This window comes from Netta rufina (genome assembly GCF_964035555.1).
Source record: "Netta rufina genome assembly, chromosome: 3".
Lineage (NCBI taxonomy): Eukaryota > Metazoa > Chordata > Aves > Anseriformes > Anatidae > Netta > Netta rufina.
The window spans coordinates 87,978,068-87,997,068 of NC_140125.1; the positions used below are offsets into that span (position 1 = coordinate 87,978,068).

General features: G+C 34.5%; 1 protein-coding gene across 1 annotated transcript in view; it reads right to left on the reverse strand.

Moving 5' to 3' along the window:
• Nucleotides 1-19,001, reverse strand: part of MYO6 (myosin VI) — a 105,613-nt gene that overhangs the window by 5,262 nt on the left and 81,350 nt on the right. Inside the window, exons 24-30 of the mRNA XM_084283691.1 lie at nucleotides 18,134-18,224; nucleotides 16,664-16,814; nucleotides 15,156-15,364; nucleotides 14,683-14,761; nucleotides 11,952-12,112; nucleotides 5,399-5,502; nucleotides 4,367-4,498 (exon numbers count right to left, since the gene is read on the reverse strand). Coding sequence (XP_084139817.1) covers nucleotides 4,367-4,498; nucleotides 5,399-5,502; nucleotides 11,952-12,112; nucleotides 14,683-14,761; nucleotides 15,156-15,364; nucleotides 16,664-16,814; nucleotides 18,134-18,224 — 927 coding nt within the window. The remainder of the gene's footprint in view (nucleotides 1-4,366; nucleotides 4,499-5,398; nucleotides 5,503-11,951; nucleotides 12,113-14,682; nucleotides 14,762-15,155; nucleotides 15,365-16,663; nucleotides 16,815-18,133; nucleotides 18,225-19,001) is intronic.

Below are 19,001 nucleotides of genomic sequence, written 5' to 3' on the forward strand. Positions count from 1 at the left end.
TATCTATATATAATTTGTAAATGGCATACCTAAAGTAAGTTTAGACAAAAGCAAATAAAATATCACAATTTCCTTTAAATTAGTATTTTAAGTATAACTTTCTATATAAAATTTCTTACCAACCAGAAGTATTAATCAGTAACTGCTCCAGTTTAGTCTCTTTGTAAAACCAGGTTACTGTGCAAAGCAGCATTTTCAGTTATAGTAATACAAAGCACCACACAGAGATTTTTCTTTTGACAAACAAGGATATGCAATACTGTTAGAAATCACTAACTTGTTAATAAAAATGTTGACAAATAACTGCTTACCACAAAGCAGCCTTCAAAAATCACTGTCTGCCTAAATTGCTGCGTACTAAACTCCAGCATTAGGACTACTTTCTGGCCACTTTCTTTTTCAAAGTATTTATATCAGACCATTAAAGTCAATTGACCAAACTTCTCCAGGATACAGTTATATGAAATCTTTTAAAGTTTCATTTTCGGATGATCGCTTCTCGTGCGTTTTTTGACTCCCTTGGAGTCCCACACATTTATTTCAGGCTTTGGAGAAGTACCTTCTTTTGAATCAAAACAAATACTCTCATCAACTCATCAACTGATCAACTTTCTTACTGTTACATATACAGTATTACAATCAGTTTTAAATAGTTAATGCTCTTACAAACAAGATCCCTTCTTTAAATGTCTCCTGCAAAAAAAGCTATTGATCTTGTTTTAGTGTTTTATAATGAGTACCCTGTTTAAGAAATTCTGAATGTCAACCTATAAAGTTTATACAAAATAATATCAGTGTTACCAGCTCGGTGCTTCCTTTTTTGTCCATTGCTTATAAAGCAGTAAAACTAATTGTTGAGCTAAGATTTAATAGATGAAAAATGACAATCACTTCTTATAATTTATTTTTACAGTTATGAACAATACTAATGGACTACATATGTACCCTGAAACTAGTTCTACTTATATTCAAGCAAAGATAGTATTTTAAATGTGAAGAGTGGGATCTTAAAAAAAAAAAAAAAAAAAAAGTATTTTATAGATCATGTCTCCAATTTTTTGTCCCATGTCCACATTTGCAAAACCAAGAAAAACAAAATAGAACACTATGAACACTACATTTATACACCAGATCTGATAAAGCATGTGTTTCATACTAAAATATAGCCTACAGTCCACAGCACATTACTTCTATGATCTGTGAATTGTCTGAGCATCTATCAGAGCCAATCAGTGCTTTAGTATTGTCAAACACTTTTTGTACTGTAATGGCAGCTGCTAAGACATTTCTAATCCTATGCATACCTAAATTCAAGAGTAAATCTATATGATGGGAATGCTAAGTAGCCAATACAGCCTCTAACTTTCAGCACTACTGAAAGTTGCTATTTACTTAAAAGAAACCACCACCTGAATGTTAGTTTGTGTGCTAGGAAAAGAGCTGTTAATTTAAGTTAATTCCACAGTTTTGCTACAATAACAACAACAACAAAAGAAAAAAACATGTAATGACATTAAAGTATGGTAGTTAGAAGAAATACAATTTTGGAGGGGGATGGAGATTATCCCTTCAAATAACCTACATCAGAAGATTATTTTATTCACCCTTCCCATGATGGCTCAAATGGGAAGGAGTTCAGGAAAATAAACAGTAATGTACATTAATAAATTAGAAGAGTGACATATAATAACCTTTGGTTGACGAAAACTGCAAAATGCTAGTAAAATAGCATTTTATTTGAACATTAAATTCCATGTACATATGTAGCAAAACAGTGGATTAAATAAAATTAGTACAGAGCTCCTGAGTGTTCCTAATCTTCAAAGTTAGCTTAAATAACCATCTCCCCACTTACGTGAGTTGTTCAAAAATGGTGCAAAATCTGTAAACAAATATTACATATTGAACAAAGCATAAAAGTGCTGATCTTTTTTAAAGTTACAATTTCTTTACCTTGTTTTTCACCAATGTTGAAGATAGACAAATAGAGAACATAGGTGTTGAGCTAATTATTTCTATTCATTTCCTGCTCATTGACATAAATATAATGTCTCCTTTCCTCAGCTTTTACAGATTCCCAATTGCTTCTAGTTTTTTCTGGATTTGATTTTGAAACTGATTATTTTACAATACCTGTTTCAAAACCTCAGTTGTACACATGCCAAGTACAGACTGCAAAAAGTGTCTTCATAATTATTGTAGTACTTTTAATTTTTCTTATTTGTTATCAAAAACATCTTTAATTCCCAGACCTCTACTAATATCAAAACTGCCTATTCTAATAATAGCACACAAACCTGTTTAAATCCTGTACTGCATGTATGACTTTAATCAAAGGATAACTCTAAAATCATATGACATAAGTGAAAAGATGGAAAGAGAAAACATCATCATTTGAAGCACACATCCACTGACACCTAGAAGAATTTTAGCTTACACATCTAAGAAATCAGAGTTCCTTCCCACCACCTTCTTGGATAATTACAGTACATAGATGTGAAATGGTCATATAGTATAATTATTTGCAATAAAAAGAATTAGTTCTGACGTTATCAAGAATACCTAAAGTTTCAGTGACTTTCTTATGAACTGCTATATTCTGACTTGTCTTCAGAAATATGAAGCCATATTTCAAGTTAAAAGAAAAAAAGCACTGAAAAATACTGGAGAGAATGCTGCAAATTTCTCATTTTAGCTAAATGTGATGAGAACATGAATATTCTAAGCTTTACTTGCAGAAATCCAAAGATTTTCTGCTCTTTAATATTTCCCATCAGCAATAAAATACATGAATATTTATTTTAGCTATTTAGCTCCAAACAAAATTTGTGAGCTCTAATTCAAAACAACTTACTACTTTGCAGAAATGCTTGAAATGCCTTTTCACGTTGTTTTATTCATAAGCTTTCTTAAGCACTGAAAGCAACATCACAAGGCATGGCCACAAGACCCCAGTCTTTGATGAGGTTTTTTCTAGGAGTCCAGATCTCCCCTGCCCATATATCTGAATGAAAGATGCCTGAAAAACTCAAATTCTCAGGTAATGCTCAAGCAATGCCTAACTCTGTAAATGAATCAATAGAAGGTAGACACCTTTGTATAACAACTGACACTGAGAAAAAGTAGAGCACCTGGGATCTACTTTTCCCATGTCCCCGGACTGTGCCCTAAGCCCAGGCTAATGGGATGTTGGTGGAAACATCCTGTCCCCATCTGCCCTTTCCTCTGCCTCTTCCCATTGCAGCCAGGACCAGAGGACAGGAAGTCTGAATCATTATATCAGTTTGCTGTGATTCTGTTAATCTGGTAGACTCTTGTTTTATCAGATGATCACTGGACCAAACAAAACCACCACTACCAAATCTATATACCTCCAGAAACTGGGCACCTCATTTTCAGGTTTGGCAGTGGTAACACAGTAACTCCTACACCTTCTCATTGAATTTAAATGTCAGTCACTGATTTTCATCAGTGCATTGCTCTGGCAATAAGCACCCATCTGTGAAATCAGCTGAATAACTATCTAATATGAAAGCAGACACTCTGCAAAATTTGTAATCCCATAATCAAAAATTGCAGTATCAACACTCATAGAATTCATAAAAGGAAAAAAGTAACCTGAAATATATAAGGCAACTTGAATGAGGAAATGATTAACTCTCTTTAAAAGCATCGGCATCTACATATCTATATCTTAAGAAAGGGTGAAAGCAAGAGAAACCACCCAAGGTTTTTTGTTTTGCCTGGACTCCAAACGTTTTTCCTAGCACCAAAAAATGCATACACAGTTCTCCAGACTATTTGTGAGAACTGTTTTGAATCTCTATTCCAGTCTTACTGATAGTTCAGTGCAGAGAATTACACCTAACAGTACTCTTGCAATATTTTAACTACAAAGGTCAGAACTAGTATGAACTATCTTAAAAATAAAGTCTCAGAAGTCTCAAAATGCAAACCAAGGCTTTATAAATGGAAAACAATCTTTCTTAGTCTTAAGCAGCATAGCAATAAACATTTAATAAAGATGTCTGTAAATGCACTACCAAATCAAGAACCAATTTTAATTTCTAACAAATTTTGGTATGGTATATGAATTGGTATGAGTATGGAAATGTTGTTGGTATATGAGTTGGTATGAAAAAAAAAAGTTTTAGGAAGAGCTATTCAATATATCTATTATGAACATATTCTACTTTCTGCAAAATATTCGCCAGTTCCAATCTTTTCAAAATATTTACCTTATTAATATGAAAATTCTCTTGAAAAAACAATTTCCTTCAACATAACAACAAAATTTGTTCTAGAAATGTTTTCTCTGGAATACTTTCATCAAAATTAATATAAATATGAATTTCTCTCTCCTCACCATAGTCTGTGACTGATTTGGGAGCACGTTGTTCTGTTTCTGCATTGCGTTTCTTGTTCTTGGATTTCCAAGCATGATACACCTTTAGCCTTCTATGAAACTCTTCCCTGCAAGCCGCCAGCAGTTCGATATCTGTCTCAAAAATAAGAAAAGAAGGGAGGAGTGAGAAAATCAGAAGGATGATTTATGGTATGTCATTTATATTTATGTTTTTCTGTATTGATAGGTACATCAAGTTGTTACATTAATACATTAAATTAGCAGGAAATTGAAATTTTGTAACCGAGCAGTTTTTTGAAGTTCTTTGAAGAAGGAGTTAAAAATAATGAAGTACTTTCAAAGACAACTAAAAGCTTATATATGTTCTGTTGATTTGGTATTTTGATTTGTTGTTCAGCAGTTGCACAAACCTCTGTTGTAATTCAACAGAACAATTGAACAGAAAGCAAAAATGCTTTTGGGGACCGTGTGCTTGTTTTTAAGGTGCAGACAAAAATCTTTCCCAATGAAACAATGCAAAGTCTTTCCCAATGTCTACAGCTTCTTCAGGAGGGAAGTGGAGGAGCAGGTGCTGATCTCTTCTCTCTGGTGACCAGTGATAGGACCCGACGGAACAGCATGTAGCTGCATCAGGGAAGAATGGATAGGTTGGGTATTAGGAAAAGGTTCTTCACTGAGAGTGCAGTTGGGCACTGGGACAGGCTCTCCAGGGATACATCTCTCCAAACGTGGCACCGAGCCTGATGGAGTTAATTAAGCTAATTTGACTTAGATATACATGGTTCTTCCACTTTGAGATCCAAATTATTTGTCCACTTTATTAAACACACTTTAATTTTGCTGAATTTCACGATACTAAGAGACTGATTCCCAGGTTTCTTCATTAGACACATAAGAGGATCTGAACTGCATTAAGGATGAACACACGTTAGCACCATGTATTGGACCAACTATTTAGCTGAAACATATTGTTGCAGTCTTGTATACGTGGGCTTGACTTCTTTCTCTCAGAAATAAGAAAATAAAACTTACCACAAGATGTATTGATGGTGTCACGAAGCTCTGCATATTTCCATTTACTCAGATCATACTTCTTATTACCAGCAGCAGCTTTTGTAGCTTGAACTTGAGGACCTCTAAAATAAAAAAATAATATATATTAAAATATATACATATTTCTTAAGGGACAGGTAAGGAATAGGGATTTTTACAACAGGAGGAACAGGTATTACAATCAACACTGCAGCACACTTATCACAACGAAAATGAATAGCAGGACTGAATTCAAAAGCAAAATAACAAATTACTTCAAGATGCTCCCAAGATTAAGAAAAAAAATAGGAAAGCATCTTTTAGGTCCAAAATCTTTCTAAATGAATAATCTGATGGGCTGCTTAAAGGTAAAAAGGAATCACCATGGAATATTGAGTGCTTATGTGTGAAGACACATACTCAATGTCTCTGTGTGTACCCCACTCCAGTTTTTTCTTGGTACTAGTCAATATGCAGAACACAGAGTGGCCATACACATTTTCAATTCCATTAGAAAAACAGACAAGAAGGGAAAATATTTCTGAAGGGAGAAAAGGTTTCTTCTGCTATTTAAAAGATGAACAAAATCTTTTTTTCAACACTAGAGAAAACATTCCATGCTTCTGACAGAAGTCTAATTTGAGAGAAGAAAGCAATCTAACTCTACATTAATTTTATAGCGGCTATCTGAGAACAGCAATAGCTAGTCTGGAGAGGGGAAAAAAGTCATTATTATGGTAGATAACAAGGAACAAAAATCACTCTTAGAAGTGAAGAACAAAAATCACACTGACCAGTACTAAAAGACCTAACCAGAAACAGTTCTTTTCAAAGGCAAAAGGCTTTTATCATGTAAGTAGTGTGCAATGAAGTCAACAGCACATGAGAAACTATTACTAAAATCTCCAATTTCTTTAACAGTATGAATAAGTTGTTAGATTATATATTTTCCTTTTTTAGTTAAGAAGATATAAATATATTTTCTATGAAAGTTTTCTCTGTATAGATGCAGCATTTCTGAAAGCAGCGATAAAAATAAATTGCATTTGTTAAATTTGATAGAATAAAAACAATCTGTTTAGCCAAATGTTCTTAATAGCAACGGCACCATCTCTTCCAGTGTAATTAAAACTACAGGATCTTACTGTTTATTGCAGCCTCAGTTTAATTATTCTTCCTCATGTTACTAATTTGAGTAAACACACAGCTTCCAGTTATAGTACATGAGAAGTCTGACTGAAAAATTACCTCTGCCTTTTGATCAGTACTAAGGGAAAGTAACTCTTCATCACCCTCAGCATTATTCATGGTAAGTATAAAATATATATATATATATATAATGAAATGGAGAATTCAATTCAAAATATTAATTTTAACATTGTTATCAATAGAATGCCAGTAGGACATTAAAGGATTGCTACTAAATGTAATTTCCGCTATCTGGTATCTAACCTTGCTGAACTTTTGACAAATCCAGAGGATTTTCCTTATTTAGCAACACCACCTACCACTCTAAGAATTCGCTACATAATTTAGAGCAGCAAAACGAGGCCATAAGACCTCTGGTTAAAGTAGTAATCTTTAAGAATGCTAATCCAATTGAACGGCTTAGCTTTTCCATTACAGTGCTACTCTGAGGAGTATCATCCTTGACAGTCACTCTTCACCACTCAATTTGGCAATGCTCTGCATCATAAACAGTATTTTCAGACTTAATAAAAAAAAAAAAAAAAAACAACAACAACAAACCAACCAATAAGGTCTCAAGTTGAAAGTTTCAAGTATATGAATAGTGAAAAAAAAATTGTCAAACACGCATGTAGAAAGAAGTACTGCATTTTAAATTCAACCATTACAACTTCTGATTTTAGTCAAAGTTTTGTGGGTTTTGCATATTAAGACTTGGCCATTGTCATTGGAACTTTGTCAATATACGTAGTATAATCTGGCCATCTAGATTCACAGACTAACAATTATAAGCAGCATTGTTTACTTCTATTTTTAAAATACCTTTGCAAGTAACAAATTTAGGCAACAGGTGTGTTCGCAATTATCAACATTGTAACTAGACATCAATCATGTAACACCAGCCATGTTCAGACTACACAGCAGAGTGCTGTATTTTACAAGATTCACTTTTAAAAACTTCAAACAGTTTAACTTCTGATGTGAAACTTCAGACAATGAATGTCAAAATGTTGTCCTTGTCTTCAGGTGACACCCAAACACCTAATCACTCACGGGTATGGAGGACACTATAACCATTTCTTTCAACAGAAAATATATTCTAACATAAACAACTATGAGACTGTTACAGTAGAATTGTATTCAGATCTAACCCTGCTTCTCCCTTATTTCTGCATTGTACAAAAAATCTTTCATTATTTCACACAAACAATCTCAGAAGAAAATTTTGTTTACATGCCTTGAGTTGGTTTTTTATATGCTTTTAAACAAAGCAGTTTTCAAAACTTTTTATTTGAATGGAAACAGTGAATGAAAAGTGAAATATATCCTTATTAAACAATCAGTTATATTAACATAAATTATTTAAATTTTGACTTTTTTAAAATTTTAACATAAATTATTTAAATCTTGAATTTTTAGAAATTCTTCTTCCACAGATGTGGAGCCCCACTTTTCATCATAAGAATGGTGAAAAGAGAAGAAACCTCAAAGAATGTTATCTATCAAAATTACATAAAATACCAACGTAGAGAAACTGTTCTTACTGGTTTTTATGTAATCAATTAAAATAGCAAAAAAATATTTACTGTAAAATCAGATGATGACTGGTAATGAAAAAGGTGTTGAAAAAGGAAATTTATCTGAAAGAGATCATTTACTTATTTGCTTAGCACTTAAAAAACAAAGCCCCCCCCCCCCGCCTTTTTTTCCCCAACCAATTGTATGTGTGATTTCTTTACAGGAAATGATTGATTCCTTCAATATTGTTGTCTCACCTACCTAGACAATATTTCTAAAATTTCATTGGTCATTTGTTCCCTATAAAAAAAATAGGTATGTAAGCATAAAGCAAATACATTAAAATAAAAACAGCCTTTCTAACTGTGATAGTCTCTTGCCAATCAAGTACAAATTAAAGTACAGAAAATAAACAGCTACTGATTTTTTTAAAAGTATCCATCCCAATATGTATATAAACATGATTCTTTGCTAAGACTATCATATAATCATAAGGCAGTGAAAAATTGATGGTATGTGAAAAATTTTACACTAATTATAACCGTCTTTAAATAGATATTATTAGATATATTAGGATATTAATTTATGAGACATAAGGGTATATTATAAATTGATTTCTCATTTATAGATGGGGTATTAGTAAATAAGAGGATAGAATAAATTTCCTTTGAACTGATTAATATTACATTTTTTCTATTAGAGTACTCAAATAGAAAAAAGTGTCATACTCAGTCATTCGAGGGCTTGTTCCATTGGCTCTGTAAACAGAAGATATTTATGTTAGGTAAACTATTTCCTTAGTTATCTTTCTAATAATCTGAAGCAGGAAAAGGTGGGTCATATCAACATTTCTTCCTCTACAATAATTTGTTATCTCCTTTTTTTTAAACTACAGTTTTAAGAAGTTAAGTTAATTCAGAAAAAAATACAAGTGAAATCTTGAAAACTTTCCTATTTTTCCATTAAAAAATCCTTCCAAATCAAAGATTTAGAGACATGTTACTGATATGTTTTATGCTTGGATAAGCCCATCACAAGAAATAACAACAGTCCTCATTCATTTAGCTTCTCTAGGAACAGGACAGATAGCTTCTTTATGCAAGCAGTTAAAAGACACTGCATCTAAATGCCATAGTGAAGACACACATATATCCCTACAAAAGCGCCGGTATCAAATATGCTACAAATTAGAACTTGGATTGTTCTTACAAGGCTAAGAAGAAATCTCATTTGGGCAGAAAAGTCTCTACTATTTTCTTCTAGATTTAAATCTTATCTTTTTAAGAAAGGATTTACATTGCTGTGTTAATTTGTTCAGACCATTCTGTACTTTCTAATCATTCAGAAGAGTCTTCATTCTCCAACCAGTACACAGCAGAGAGAAACTTGCAGTTATACCTATCAGGGTGGTCACCATCCATTTCTGGACTTCACAAGGAAAAGACCAGGACCAACTGTGAGCAGCAGGAAACACCGAGTTTCGCTAACATAGGAAAGTTATTGATTTCTCTGATCCCGTCTTGTCTAATCCCTCCCTTCATCCATCTTTGAGGGAAATTTGCCAGGTGACGGTACACGACTTTGGGTTTACCTTCAAAGTACTATATTGCACCAAAATACAAACAGGGAAAGCAAGAAGATATCCAGAATACTGTCTGTGAAGCAATTAATTTGGACATTCAATTGAGCATATTAAAATCACATCTGAGCCAATACAATAGCAATTGTATCAAAACTGAGGACAAAAACACAGTAATCGGAGTTGACGTGTCCAATATGTATATCAACATGATTCTTTGTTAAGACTATCATATAATCATATAAGGCAGTGAAAAATTGATGGTATGTGAAAAATTTTACACTAATTATAACCGTCTTTAAATAGATATTATTAGATATATTAGGATATTAATTTATGAGACATAACAGTATATTATAAATTGATTTCTCATTTACAGATGGGGTATTAGTAAATAAGAGGATAGAATTTCCTTTGAACTGATTAATATTACATTTTTTCTATTAGAGTACTCAAATAGAAAAAAGTGTCATACTCAGTCATTCGAGGGCTTGTTCCATTGGCTCTGTAAACAGAAGATATTTATGTTAGGTAAACTATTTCCTTAGTTATCTTTCTAATAATCTGAAGCAGGAAAAGGTGGGTCATATTAACATTTCTTCCTCTACAATCATTTGTTATCTCCTTTTTTTTAAACTACAATTTTAAGAAGTTAAGTTAATTCAGAAAAAAATACAAGTGAAATCTTGAAAACTTTCCTTTTACACAGTAATCGGAGTTGAAGTGTCTATAGATTAATATTGTACATGACAAAAGAAGTTACCTAGATATGGCACGCAGGCACAGAGCTACTAAAAGTATATGAAATCAGAATAGTAAAGAGAACACATCTGGGAGCTTGAAGTTCCACAGAAACACTTGAGATTTTCCTACACAATCTTCTTTCAACAACAAATATCTAATGAATACTCACATCACTAGGCCAGTGACATGATCATGTCCTACATATAATTTGACCAGTAAGTACTACTTTTACTGGACATTTATGCCAAATTCTCACCATAACATATCCTAATACTGCTGTGTTCTTGATAAAGAAAAAGAAAGCCAATCCTGGTTAATGTACAGATCCTTTAGAAAGTACCCTGACTGGGTACCAAAGCTTTGCTAAGTATTGTCTCTGTCTTGTTCTGATCTGAACTGGGTAATCTGAAATTAGAACTGTTCCTAGTAAAAGAAAGAAAAAAACACCTATTTTTAATGAACTGGTAATTGCTGAGATGTCACTCAAATATATCTTTTTATGTTAGCTCTTTCGGAGAACTACATAGAAAGTATCTTTAAGATGTGCTTTCTAGGGAAGAAACAAACCCACACAGAAAATACACCAACTATGTGAACATTCACTGGCTATAAAATTTCTTTAGAGGAGAAGAGAGCTCCTGCTTTGCAGGCAGTGTGGATCTGTACAGCAAAAGCAGGCACTTCTACAAAACAAAAAATTCAAAGAAAACAAAAGTTTAAGACATTTGATTTTCAAACCCATCTGTGTTAAATACATTAATTCTGTGGCAATGAATGTACGGACTCCGATGCAAGTTACAAGTGAAGCAAAAAACCTTCTCTTATCTCTACTTCTGCTCTTTTATACCCATCCCAGTATAGCACAATACCATGGCAACTTCCTAGCGACAGAATACAGTCTACCTGCACTTTGTTACTCCCTCCCTGCCCAAGGTTAAGCAATCACATGGTAGGACTTATATTACAAAAACAACATCTCGGTGCTTTCCCAAGTTCTTCCTAAGGTTCTTTCCCAAGTTCTTCCTTCTGCCAACCAAAGCAATAAGCCTTTGGTGGCTATCCAAGTTTGTGTACACTTACGGTACTGGCCCCACATAATTCATTCTAAAAAAAAATTACCAGTCAGGACACAGAAAGAACTTATTTCTGCCTTCAAAAAGAGGTCTTCTTTTTCAAACAAAACAAAGCAAAATAAAATACACGAATTCATAATACACTATTGGAACCATAAAGTATATAAAAAAGGGTACATTTTATTACTACTTACCACTGAAGAAATTCCATTCCCTACTTTAAGCCAGTGATGATAAAAATCATAACTTAAAATGATTGCCATCCTTGCCAGAACTCAGACAAGAGAACTGCAGTCATATTCATAAACACCTACTAAATTACTGATGTAGCAAGACATAAAATGAAGATACTATTTAATTAATAGAAAAATACATAAAACAAACAAGAGTTTAGTTTTCACAAAGGGGTGAGAGAAACAAAAGAGAGAAATTTAAGCTTTTAAGTCCGTACCTGGACAATCCTACATCAAGCTTTGTCTCTTCAGTGCTGAGTTCTGCTCCAGTCTGGGCAATTCTCATTGCAAGTTCACGATCGCGACGTTCCTGTTCAAGAACTGCCTGGTGCTGGGTTTCCTCTTCTCGTTCTCTAGCTAGCTGAGCCTCAATTTCAGCCTGTATCATAAAAATATGTGTAAAAAAATGCATTTAGCTTTAATCTATAAAAAAAAAAATAGTACATAAGCAAAAATTAGCAAAAAATACACAAATATATTTATAGCTTTTTAAAATCTATTTTATTATGAAATATAGACTTAAAGTTTGTCTAACTTCATTAAAACTCTGATGACACAGCAATATGATTATTCTCCACAACACTAACACAATACTCCCCTGATATTCTGCACTTAGCATTACAAGATTTTACAAAAGGCACTGCTTTGTACTTAGCTTTGTTGTGTATTTTGAAAGGGGATGAAGATGAACACTGAAATCTTCTGTGAACCTGATCTGGGTTTGAATTTAAATACATTTCAAAATTTCTACTTACCGCAACGGAAAAATAATCCAAATATAATGCCTCTGCAGAACAAAGCTGCAATTCCAGCTTACCATCATTATTTAACAACGAGACTTGCAAACACAGTAAGTAAAATGCGACCATTCAGTTCAAACTTCTGAAAGTCATACATGCAAACTCTTAGCAGTACCCTTCTTGGTGTCCAAAAGCCAACACTGGAGACAAAGTCACTTCCCACTCATCATCATGAATTTGCACCAGAGTGCAACACCAGAGTGCAACACCATTGACTTTTCCCTATGAATACCATTGCAGATTATCTGACAGGGACCACCGCCAGAAAAATAGATAACAAATAATTAACTACATAGAAGAAAAAAGTGCCCTACTGGATTACGTATCTTGCCTTGTATCCAAATGCAGCAAGTGTTTTTAAGTGAAAGTGTAAATTACATTCTGCACTGCAGATGTTCACATCCCAGAAACACAAATAAATACTATCTCTAGAGTTGCTCCCAGTCCTGGCAGACTACATTTTAAAACCTTCTGGCAAGCGTCCAGTTCACTTCCTGAGTGGACACTATTTAATATATTTAAACTGTCCCTGAATGGAAACTTTTCCTACCAGCTTCTCCCAGAACACTAGGCACACCTGCAATGGTGGTCTCCAAGCAATGATTCAGAGACTAGTCAAAGAGCAGCTTACTCTTTTTACATTTAACTTCTGTAAGCCAGAATTGCTTACTACTCTAGTACAAGTGATAGACAACAACACTGGAAGGATCCATTTTTCATCAGTTAGGCTCTAATCTTGGCATTAGTGTCAGGTGCTTGCTTATCATTAAAAATGGTGAGGTGATAGAAAAGGGCATGCAGAAACAATGAGGAAAATCAGTGTTAGACTAACTCTAAGGATAACAAAATATAGAAAAGGAGAAAAAATCTGTTTCTGATTAATCGCAGAGGGGACTTCACAAGTCTGTAATCAGAGACAGACAAGCACGTTGTCTTGTGCTTATGGCAACAGCCCCTAAAGGGAAGCTTATTCTTTCTGAGACTCCTCTCTACCCAGGTCACACAGAGAATCTCCGAGAAAACAGGAAAACAAGATCTGGGTCCTGACGCAATTCAGGGAACTCATGGTGGAATCAGTAAGAAGCGTCAAAAATCAAGGCAGATGGAGAAGGAGCAGAGTTTGAACTGCATGTATTCTACACAGTTGTAGTTAAGAGGGGTACTTGTAGCCTCTCAATATTACCAATATTCTGAAAATGTTTACAAGGAAGCTGATACTTGACATGGCCTGAGTCTGCATATGACTTTTCCAGAAAAAAAAAAAAAAAGTGCCCCAAACTTGCCACTACTTCTTGTACTTTCTCTGGATAATACTGAGAAGAGTCTGCTTCTGTCTTGTCTGCTTTACACTTTCCCAAGCAGGTACTTCTACACACAGCGAAGTGTATTATTAAGTGTATATTTATGCCAGGGGTACAGCCCAAACAATAGGCCTCCAGCTAGACACTGAGCTGCTAATCACAGCCCTTTGAGCCTGGCAGTCCCCACCACTTTTTCAAGCTACCTCACTGTCCATTTATCTAGCTCATCTGTCATCTGTTTGTCTAGGAAGATGCTTATGAGAACAGTGTTGAAAGCGTTGCTAAAACTGTTATAAGTCCTGAAGGCTAGTCTTATTAATAAAAGCAAAGAATCATTGTTACTTTTCTGCTTACTTTTTTTTATTTTCTTCATTATTAAAACTGCAAGAAGCTAAAAAAAATCTGGCATCTCATTCTGCTCTCTATTCCCATTCAGTTACAAACACTATCAGAAGAATTTTTAGAAATATTAATACTTTTTAATATTACCTTTTTTGGTCCTTTCTGTCTTTTGTCTCAGATAAAATATACATTCTTAATCCAAAAATCTCTGTAGCTTCTGCTGCTAGCAGAAGCTTCGTTATGCCTCTCATTCACATGCACATTCCTTCCTACCTGAAAACTCAGATTACCTTATGCATCTTTTCCTCCTTTTGTAGCTGTAATTCAATAAGAGCAGTAATTCTAGACAGATGATATTAAGTGTGCCTAATGTAATACTGCTGTATAATTTTAAGACTCATTTATAAGCCATTAGACACCATGGAGGTCCTACACTGTGAAAAATATTTTAAAAACAACAAAAACAAAACGAACAACAACAACAAGAAACACAGCTAAAACATTACCTGAATACGCTTTTCTTCCTCTTCCCTCTTTTTCCTTTCTTCCTCTTCCTGTTTTCTCTTTGCCTCAATCTCAGATTTCCTATTACAAAAGAGGAAGAGGAAATGAAAATTTTTAGTTATTGCAAAGTTATTGCAAAGCAAGCGAACAAGAGATATGAAATCAGGCTCCATAAAACTAAGTGGTAATCCAAGAGTCTGTATAGTCCTCATGACAAGGTCCTGTATGTAAAGTCAAGGGCCTTTCTAAATCCATTTTTATTGCCAGCTGAATCATAAAATATCTTTCATCGCCTCTTCTGATTACATCTAAATTAGAAATTGTCATCAGGGAAAAAGAAGTATTTTAACAGTGGATAGCACACTGCAAGTACAATCCAAGTGACTCTCTTTAAGCACTTATTAAAAGTAACCTCATTAAAGTGCCTTCCCTATTTTCTTCTCATTCTAAAACCAGCAACTTGTCTGACACTCACAGACGCCTTTCTTCTTCTTCCTTCCTTCGGCGCTGCTCTTCCTCTTCACGTCTTTTTCGTTCTTTTTCCATTTCCTCTTGGATGCGTCGTAGCCTCTCTGCTTCCTCTTCTTGCTGTTTCTTCTTTTGCAGCGCACTCAGAAGCTGCTCTGAGCTTCTAACTAGAGCATCATATTCTTTCATGATCTGTTCTCTAGTCATCATTGTGGTCTGCAAAATGATATAACAAGAGGGGTTAATATTCCTTTACACTTGTAATTCACTTTTAAAAAATGTATATTTGAAAAATCTATTTGAAAGCTGAAAGCACTGAGTGCTGTAATTAAATTCTACTTATATTAAATTACACTCCAGAACTGGGGAGCTTGAACTTGCCTGCCTTCCTTCCTATAATCCTCTGGATCTTTTATTCTCCTCTCTCTTATGTAACTGTAGGAAGTAGTCTCCATTTTATCACTGAAACTAGACATGATTTTCCTTTAAAACATGCCTTCAATTCTGAAGCTCCACAGTTATGCAACAGAAATTAATGCTTACCATCCTAAGATGAAAACTGAGAGCCAACTAGGTGCATTTTGTGTCATGTTCTTAGCTCCTATAGTGGTTATTTACAGCTGTGCCTTTTATGCCACCACACAATCTTATATGTCTGAATATGGAGCATATTGTAAGTAACAGATTAAAAAAGGCATCAGTAGCAAATAATGTGTTAAAAGAAAAAATAATGCAATTGCCTTCACTACGTGTTTTCAAATTTCGTTGATAGCGATGATTTAATTAATTTGAATTTTACAATTTACAATGAGGTATACCACTAAAACTGTGACATGGGGTGTCTCCTAACCTTTTATAAGGATGTATCATGATGAGAATCAAGTTGTATAATTTTTATTAGGAAAAAAAATAAGTATAGGTTGACAGGCTAACTCTATTACTTCTCCAACAGTGATTTTAAACAACAAAATTTTAATACAGGACATTTAGAAGGCTATTAACATGGTATGAAACACAGAACTCAACATTTTTTTCCTAACACTGATAAATTCTGGTGAATTTTCATTTTGTCTGTGTGCTTTCCTTGTAAGAGACTAAGAACTATAAGCCTTGATACAAGTTCAACAACTGATTTCCCTTCATGACCAGGTCTTAAAAAAACCTTCATAACTGGAATATCAATCTCCTCATTCTGTGATAAATGCTTGTAAGTTTCAGCCCTGATTAATAATAAAAGCAACAAGCAACTGACTAGCAACACCCATCTCACAAGATCAAGACACATTTTTGCTTTAAACTCTCTAGTGCCGATTTTGAAACACAGATAATAATTCCAAAATCCAGATTTACTTCAGCTACATTCACAAATAATTTTGAACAGGATGTAAGTGGTGTCTCTGAAAAATGAGACTTCTATATTTAAACGTTTTCCTATAAAAAAGAAAATACTTTGACCTTCTACTTTAGATTAAGGCTTTAAAAGATTCCAGTAGAAAGAAACTGTTTCTCTCATACCTTAATTTTGTTCATTGAAGCATCAATAGAATATTCCAGCTCCTTGATCTGCTTGCTTGTTTCTGCTTTTCCCTCCTTCAGAGCACTTACTACTTCATTGAACTTATCAAGTCTCTTTTTCAGTGTACGCACCTTTATCAGACCATCAATGCTGTGAATTTAAGACATTTTATTTGAGATGTTTTTAGAAGGTGACATATCTAAAACTATAGCTACCATTCACATTACAGAGGTAGACAGGGGAGACAAACTATGCCCTCAGATAAATCTCACCATCTTTTTGAAATTCAAAAATTATCAACATGAACTAATTGAACAGCCTTTTACTAACAACCACTGTTAATACCAATCATCAGTGACCAGGTCTCTGAGCATATGGTGACTTAAAATGGATAAATGGATTTTTATTTTGATAAACAATGCTTTTGTCTCAGTAACAAATCATTAGAATCACCACCACCCGAAGATTTTGACTGGAGTGATAAATTTGAGATGTGACATTGAAAGATCAATCACAGGTCTGAATCAGGTAAAACTTAACTATACAATATGGAATCCGATCATTAGACCCCACAGGAAAAAAAAAAAATCTGGGAGAAAACAAAAGGAGTCCAGGAAAACCTGCAGCTTCTTAAAGAACCAATACTGAAGGCCATGCACACAAATTACAATGCTGCAGGCAGTCTTCCTAAAAAGAAATCACTGAAATCAAAAACGTCAAGGACCAAAATGAAACATAACTATCAAAAGGATGTAAAATAAATATATGTATATTCTTGTATATGTGTGCGTGTGTGGCTTTTCCATCAATATTCCATGCAATCAGAGTAAACCTAATGACATTACTCGATTTCTAGAAGAGGCAAGACAGACAGAACAAATAATTATTAAGCTACAGAAGAAAGGGGGCCTATAATGGAAGGTGTGAATGAGTAAAGGACAAAAATTATTGAGCTTAAATTGCAGTTAGAGACATAACTAAGAATGCCTAATACCTAAGCTATCACTAAAGGATTTTATGAACAAAGAGATTAACAAACCTCTTTGGAAATGCTCAGATTTATAGAATCACAGAGCAGTTTGAGTTGGAAGGGACCTCCAAAGCCCACCCAATTCTACCTCCCCTCCCCACCCGCCCACCAAGACCAGGTTGCTCAAAGCCCCATCCAGCCTGGCCTTGAACACCTCCAGGGATGGGGCATCCACAGCTTCTCTGGGCAGCCTGTACCAGGGCCTCACCATCCTCATCATTAAGAAGAAAAAAACAAGTCTTTCTTATATGTAATTCAGGCTATTCATCCTTGGGAAAGAGAGGTAAAATATGGTACTTCTCAAATCATACCTTTCAATCATATTTAGCACACTTCAGTGACTGCAGATACATTTAATTCAGCATTGTACATCTCTTTACATTCACAAGAAAGTATTATAGAAATAGCCATTTTCTTCAAGAAAGGAATGTTCTCTTACCGTGGTTTGTGTTTTCTCTTGCAAAGCCACATACGAATAGTCTTTTGTATTTTGATGCAGGCACTGGCTCTATATTTTATCTTATTTTTCACTGTAAACACACAAAAGATACTGAGTCTCAATGGTTTAAACAATTTAACACAACTTTTATATTTCTCACACACCTGATGGCTACTGTATATAAATAGCATGCATTGAGAGCTAGGTCCACACTGAAAAAACAAACACGTAAGATATAAAAGACAGAATATTCACAATCCTGTGCTAGGCTTAAAGGCTACCCCACAAAACAAATAGGCAGAATTCAGCACCCAGCACACACACACCAAAAAGAAAAAAAAACAAACAAAACCCCTATCACCACGAATCTCTATTCCACACTGCTATGTTTCTACATCAAGCTTGGCAGTGTTTGCAACTAGAAACAATATTTGGATAGTGATAGGCACCTATCTGCTTATCAGCAGTAATAACTGGAGTGGAGATGTCTTCCCTGTTTCTCATGTCAGTGCTTCCAAATACGCAGATTTCACCTGGAGATAACCTCTGTGCAGGCACTTCCCAGGCTTAAATAACTCCATGGTGTCAGCTGAGAGTTGAACTATTGTCTTTTCCTGCTGTCTGTTCCCCCACAATCCTTGTGCTTGCTAGCTATTTCTGAGCAGGTGTTTACCCAGGCATTGGTAAGCACCCAAACATACAGAAGGCAGGGAGACACAGTCTACCACCACTTTTACAAACCTTAGCTTTAAGCCCTCATATAAATCCCTAACAAAAGCCTAAGAAATTTCACCAACCCAGAAACTAATTACTCGGAGTTCAGTATGGCAGCATCTGCTATACATGTCCTTGGCCACATTTCAAGGTG